Source organism: Mus caroli, chromosome 14 (assembly GCF_900094665.2).
Source record: "Mus caroli chromosome 14, CAROLI_EIJ_v1.1, whole genome shotgun sequence".
NCBI classification, from domain to species: domain Eukaryota; kingdom Metazoa; phylum Chordata; class Mammalia; order Rodentia; family Muridae; genus Mus; species Mus caroli.
In genome coordinates this window covers 42,149,809-42,157,301 of record NC_034583.1, presented here as the reverse complement: position 1 = coordinate 42,157,301, position 7,493 = coordinate 42,149,809, and the positions used below count along the sequence as shown (strand labels likewise).

Here is a 7,493-nt window from a genome sequence, read left to right as displayed (position 1 = left end):
GACATATTTTTATTTGATTTTTCACTAAGGATATCTTCATGACTACATTCACAATGACTCACTGTATACTTATATGTAAGTGTGTCTTTCTCTGAATATGGTTAATTGTCAGCATGAAGGAAGTTCATACAAAACCTTAGCTATCATCATCATTATTTAGATGAACAGATGGACAAATAGATGGTAGTTCTGTTTATATTATTTGCATTTGACTGGTGTTTGCTGCAAGAAAAGAGTGATGTTTTCAGTACATTTATTTGAAGACTGTTTCCTCACTAATATTGTATAATCATCTCTTGAGCCAACCTCTTTGATAAGATATAGAAAAAGGATAGTATATTATATGAAGCAGCTACTACCTATGAATCCAGATGATGAATGCGGCTAATAAGTCTGTTGTGACTGAATTTGTTTTGCTGGGACTCTCTAATTCCTGGGAACTACAGATATTTTTCTTCATAGTGTTTTCACTCTTTTATGTGGCAACAATGGTGAGTAATAGCATCATAGTCCTCATCGTCATATCTGACTCTCACCTACACTCTGCTATGTATTTCCTTCTTACCAATCTTTCTATTATTGATATGTCTCTTGCTTCCTTTGCCACTCCCAAGATGATCATAGATTACCTAACTGATCATAAAACAATCTCTTTTGATGGATGCATTGCTCAGATATTCTTTCTCCACCTGTTCACTGGTACTGAGATTATTTTACTAATGGCCATGTCTTTTGACAGGTATATTGCAATTTGTAAACCTCTGCGCTATGCCTCAATCATTAGTCCCCAGGTGTGTATTGCCTTTGTGGTGTCCTCATGGATTGTAGGAACCATGCATTCAATGAGTCAGGTCATATTTGCCCTCACATTACCATTCTGTGGTCCCAATAAGATAGATAGCTTTTTCTGTGACCTTCCTGTGGTGTTCCAGCTGTCTTGTGTGGATACTTATGTTCTTGGTCTCTTTATGATTTCAACAAGTGGCATTATTGCATTGTCTTGCTTCATTCTGCTATTTAATTCATACATTATTGTGCTGGTTACTATCAAGCACCATTCTTCCAAAGGATCATCTAAGGCTCTTTCAACCTGTACAGCCCACTTCATTGTTGTCTTCATGTTCTTTGGGCCATGTATCTTTATCTATATGTGGCCACAAAACAGCTTTGTGATAGAAAAGATACTGTCTGTATTTTATACTATATGTACTCCCATTATGAACCCAGTGATATATACTTTGAGAAATCACGAAGTAAATTCAGCCATGAGGAAACTGAGAAGTAAGTTCCTAAATTTTAGTACAGAAACTCCTTCCCGTTCTTTATAGTTTTAAATTCTTCATTATTAAGTATAATGGGTTTCGTGAAACAGCAATACTGTGTTATGCATGTATTAAAAACTATATTTGAAACATTAAAAGGGAGTTAATGGAAATAATTGCTTCCAGGAAAAAAAAAACTAGTCTATAAAAGTGATAGGATTTACTGTTTAATAGTAGAATTTACTGTTTAAAATTAGTTGGGATGTTGAATAATCAGGTTAATAGAAAAGAAGAACAAATAAATACAGCTTAAAGAGAGACTAATGATTGCGGGTAATGATGCCAGTTATGTACACACAGAAACTCATGATACCACCTAAAACATGACAAATGGGCAGGATTTCTATGATCCATAGGGTTTCGTCACTGCTGTATAAAATAAATTTCTGTCTCCAAATCATCATTTTCCACAAACTTGCACCATTTCTGTTTCACATCTAAGTCAATTTATAATATCTGGTAGAGAAGTCCTGGTATATGTAAATATGGAAATGTAGACAAGGTGTAAAGAAGTCGTATGAGTGTGCGTTCTTTCTCAGCCACATCCACTAAGGAGCATCAGTATCTCACTCTTACATCAACCACCACTAATCACAACCACAGCACTATTTTGATGCCTCTTTCTGACAATGATGATTTGAAGGCTAGTGCAACAATCCTGAAAAATCAGACGATGTTATGAGGTGAGTTGCAAAGATGATGATTTTGTTTCAGCAGGTTCATGGAAGTTAACATTAGAATTAAATTAAGAAGGAGAGCTCACAATAATAAATTCATTAAGAGTAATGTGTAACACTAAATTATCATTATTTATTTATTTATTTATTTATTTATTTATTTATTTATTTATTTATTTATTTCAGTGGTAGTTTCAAGACATGGCTTCTCTGTGTAGCCCACGATGTCCTAGAATTCAGAGACCCATGTTCCTCTGCCTCCTGAGTGCTGGGATTAAAGACATGTCCCACTAATGCCCGTTTTAACTCTAAATTACTGTATTGATTTACCTTTTGGTTAAAGAATTATTTTTGTTTAATATTTGGGAAAAAGTTTCTGTTTAGTAATAAACTGTTAATTTAATAAGTGTGTCTTATATGCAAGTAAGTTTTGTTAGGTGTTTTAAACATTATCATTTTTGTACACTAAGAATGACTATCATTCGACTGACAGTGATTCAAATTGCAAATACTAGAAGTTGAAAAATATTGTAATAATGTTTACTATATGTTGCAAAAGATCATTTAAAAATAATAGCAAACATTGAATACATCACTATTATTTGAAATTTACTAAATAGTAATTTTAAAAATTGTATTAAATATATTTCCCCAGGTGTAACCACCAAAGGTAGGATATGCAGCAAACAAATAATTATGAATATTTAGTTGTTTTTATTTATTGGAATTATCAAGCAAATGAAGAGATACACAAGTTATATGTGAATTAGAGTATTATATATAAGAGGTTAATTGAGAATAACACATCTCTAACTTTCGAGTTTAGTCTAAATTTTAAGAGGCATATTCTTCTTTTCAACTTTATTGTTTTGTTTTTCATTAAACACAAAAAGCAAACAAGTAAAAAAAATTTAGGGTAAAAGTTTGAGATATTGTGTTTAGGATTTTAAGTCAATTTTGAAATTAACAATAAAGACATTGATGGTATTTACATAAGCAGTGATCACATTTATGTCAGCAAAAGAACTACATAATAACAGTTACAATGACACTTAAACCTCTGAAATAGAATCTGCAGAGGGTGATATTACCACGTTGCTTTGTATATAAGCATTGGATTCAGAGTCTCTAAGCAGTAGTAAGAATCGTGCCATTGACCAGTGAGTTTCTTAAACATATATTAGACTGCAAAGCATCATAGATGCATAGACGCCAGCTAACGCTTGATGAAATGATACAAAGCTATAACTTTGGAAATGGTCGCTAGGATCACACTAGACTGTCGCTGAGATTGTGATCATCTAGGAAGAGGACTTGTGTTTGACCTCTGTGGGTAGCCCTGGTTTCGGTGACTGCTGAAATTCTGATATTGCCATTGGGCTTGCACATGCCTCTCTGTCATCACTAGCTGCTGGACAATGCTCTAAAGTACCCATCTGGACCTCTATCAATGCCATTCTCCCAGCCTGTCACAGCTGAAGGATTTCATGGCAGATATGTGTTGTGTTGAGGCTTCAAACTTCTGAAGGATCGACACTGAAGACAATTCCCCAGTGGAACAGAGACATTTTCTGCCCAATCAACTATTCTATGCTCAATGAGATATCTGGATAACTTTTACATTAGTATGATATAATGAATTTTTGTGTGAAGAAACCAACCACACTTGAAAGATATATCTTGCGTGGATATCCCTCCCCCTGCTCACATCCAACCAGTCATAATGTCCACAGATTTCTGGTCAAAGGGGAAATCTTTTACTAGGAACCAGATGTCCTGTGAGAGTAATTAGCTTACATGAAGAGTAAGAAATAGCAGTAAGTGCTTAAAGTTGTCAGAATCTAAAGGAGACTGCCAGCTTGTTGATGTTTAGTACCTACAGACTGAGGGGTCACACAGATTAATAACCACAACCATGTCCACAAAACACATCCTTTTCTTGTGGCAAAACCAAAACAGGGTCAACAAAGAAAGCCAAATACTATGAAGGTTTGCTCTCAGTGGAAGAGAGTAGCTTGAGAAGGAAAACAAACAAACAAACATCCCCCAAACCAAAACCAAATCCAGAAAAACCAGTGTCCTACAGACACGTAGCACCCTCACCCCAAAGCAAACACCATCACTGTGGAATGGAAAGCAGATCTCTTTAACTTTATTTTTCCTTTGATTTTGCTTGTATTTTTATTGTTTAAATAAAATATTAGTTCATATCTTCCTGTTTTATTATTTCTCCCTTTTTGATGGTAGGTGTTTATAGACATAATATAAGCAGACATTAAATCATATTAATCTCAACACTTGTGATATGCATATATATATTATCTTATATACACATATATGCATATATTATGTTATATATACATATGTGCATATATTATAGCTGTATACTATAGATGCATGTATTATGTGTGTGCGTGTGTGTGTGTGAGCATAGGGGATCTTTCCATTTTCTCTGATCTTCTTTGATTTCTTTAATCAGAGACTTAAAGTTCTTGTCATTCATCTTTCACTTGCTTGGTTACAGTTACACCCAGATTTTGTATATTATTTGTGACTATTGTGAAGGGTGTTGTTCCTTAATTTCTTTCTCAGCCCTTTTATCTTTGTATAGAGAAAGGTTATTGATTTGTTTGAGTTACTTTTACATCCAGCTACTTTGATGAATTTGTTTATTAGGTATAGGAGTTTTATGGTATAATTTATGGGTTGCTTATGTATTTACCATATCATCTACAAATAATGATACCCTGACTGCTTCCTTTCCGTTTTGTTTCCCTTTGACCTCCTTTTGTTGTCTAACTGTTCTAGCTAGAAATTTGAGCACTATATTTAATAAATAGGGAGAGAGAGGGCAGCCAAGTCTTGTCCTTGATTTTAGTGGGATTGTTTCAAGCTTCTCTCCATTTAATTTGATGTTGGCTGTTGGTTTGCTGTATATTGCTTTTATTATGTTTACGTATCTGACATGGATTCCTGGTCTTTCCAATACTTTTAATATGAAGGGATGTTGTATATTTTGAAGGCTTTTTCAGCATCCTATGAGATGATCACGTGTTTTTTCTTTGAGTTTGTTTATATAGTGGATTATGTTAATGGATTTCTGTATATTGAACCATATCTTCATTCCTGGGATGATGCCTACTTGATCATAGTGAATGATCATTCTGACGGGTTCATGGATTGGGTTTGTGAGATTTTTATTTAATATTTTGGCTTTAATAGTCATAAGCAAATTTAGTCTGTTGAGTTTTGTTGAGTCTTCATGTGGTGTAGTTATCAGATCATCTGTGGTGTCATAGAAGGAATTAGGTAGTATTCTGTCTGTTTCTACTCGGTGGAGTAGTATGAGAAGTATTGGTATGAGATCTTCTTTGAAGGTGTGATCAATTATTCACTGTAACCATCTGGCACTGGAATTTTTTTTTTTTTTTTTTTTTTTTTTTTGGGGGGTTTTTTTTTTTTTTTTTTTTTTTTGGTTGGGAGACTTTTAATGTCTGCTTCTATTTCCTTAAGGGTTATGAAACTGTTTAGATGATTTACTTGGTCCCAGTTTAAATTTAGTACCTGGTATCTGTCTAGAAAATCAACCATTTCGTCTGGATTTTCCAATTTTCTTGAGTATAGACTTTTGTAGTAGGACCTGATGTGTTTTTTTTTTTTTTAATTTCCTAAATTTCTGTTCTTATGTCTCCCTTTTCATTTCTATTTTGTTAATTTGGACACTGTCTCTGTGCCCTTCAGTTAGTTTGGCTAAGTGTTTACCTGTCTTCTTAATTTTCTCAAAGAATCAGCTCTTAGTTTTGTTGATTCTTTGTATAGTTTTCTTTGTTTCTAATTGATTGATTTCAGCCCTGAATTTGATTATTTTCTGCCATCTAATCCTCTTGGCGTATTTGCTTCATTTTCTCTAGAGCTTTCAGATGTGCTGTTAAGTTGTTAGATTAAGATTTCTCCAATTTCTTTATAAAGGTACTCAGTGCTCTGAATATTTCTCTTAGCACTGCTTTCATTGTGTTATATAAGTTTGGGTTTGCTATGCCTTAATTTTTCATAAATTATAGACAGTCTTTAATTTCTTTATTTCTTCCTTGACCAAGTTATTATGAAGTAGAGAGTTACTCAGTTACCATGAGTACATGTGCTTTCTGCTTCTTTTGTTGTTATTGAAGACCAGCCTTAGTCTGTGGTGAACTAATGGAATACATGGGATTATTTCAGTCTTCTTGTATCTGTTGAAGCTTGTTTTGTGTTTGATTATATGGTCAGTTTTGGAGAAGATACCACGAGGTGCTGAGAAGAATCTATACACTTCTGTTTTAGAGTGAAAAGCTCTGTAGATATCTGTTAAATCCATTTGGTTCATAACTTCTGTTACTTTCATGGTATCGCTGTTTAGTCTCTGTTTCCACGATCTTCCCATTGTTGACACTGGGGTTTTGAATTCTCCCACTATTATTGTGTGAGGATCAATGTTTGTTTTGAGCTTCAGTAATGCTTCTTTTACAAATGTGGGAACCCTTGCATTTGGGGCATAGATGTTCAGAATTGAGAGTTCATCTTGGTGAATTTTTCCTTTGATGAGTATGAAGTGTCCTTCCCTATCTCTTTTGATATCATTTGATTAAAAGTCCATTTTATTTCTGTATATTAGTATGGTTAGTCCAGCTTTTTTCTTGGGACCATTTTCTTAGTAATTTTGTTTCCATCCTTTTGTCTGAGGTAGGGTCTGTTTTTGTCACTGTGTTTTCTGCATGCAACAACATGCTGGGCCCTATTTACATATCCAGTTTGTTAGTCTATGTATATTCATTGGGGGAACTAAATCCATTAATGTTGAGATCTATTAAAGAACAATGATTTTTGGTTCCAGTTAATTTTTGTTAGTGGTCCTATTATATTCGTGTGGTTCTCTTCTTTTGGGTTTGTTGTTAAATGATTATTTCTTGTTTTTTTTTTCTTGGATGTAGTTTCTCTCTTCGTGTTGGAGTTTTTCTTCTGTTTTCCTCTGTAGAGCTCGATTGGTGGAAAGATATTGTTTAAATTTGGTTTTGTCACAGAATATCTTAGTTCCTCCATCTATGGTGATTGAGAATTTTGCTGGGTATAGTAGTCTAGGCTGGCTTTTGTGTTTCCTTAGGGTCTGCATGACATTTGTCCAAGAGTTTCTGTCATTTAAAGTCTCTGTTGAGAAGACTTCTGTAATTCTTATAGGTATGTCTTTCTATGTTACTTGGCCTTTTCCTCTTACAGTTTTTAATATTCTTTCTTTGCTCTGTGCATTTAGTGTTTTGGTTATTATGTAGTGGGAGGAATTAATTTTCTGGTCTAATCTATTTGGTGCTTTGTAGGCTTCTTGATGGTTTATGACCATCTCTTTCTTTAGGTTAGGGAAGTTTTTTTTTTTTTTTTCCTATGATTTTGTTGAAGGTGTTACCTGGGAATGAAACATGATCATTTTGATTTGGGCATCTTCTCTTTCTTCTATTCTTATTTT

The 7,493-nt window shown here is 33.9% G+C and overlaps 1 protein-coding gene across 1 annotated transcript; it reads left to right on the top strand.

Moving 5' to 3' along the window:
• Positions 1 to 357: 357 nt before the first annotated feature.
• Positions 358 to 1,328, top strand: LOC110309835 (olfactory receptor 4K2-like). The gene has a single exon (XM_021182574.1). The coding sequence runs from the start codon at positions 372 to 374 to the stop codon at positions 1,326 to 1,328; it is 957 nt and encodes a 318-aa protein (XP_021038233.1). The 5' UTR covers positions 358 to 371.
• Positions 1,329 to 7,493: the final 6,165 nt, after the last annotated feature.

Coding starts and splice junctions, on each gene's coding strand:
- LOC110309835 (XM_021182574.1), top strand. CDS start 372: ATGATGAATGCGGCTAATAAGTCTGTTGTGACTGAATTTGTTTTGCTG.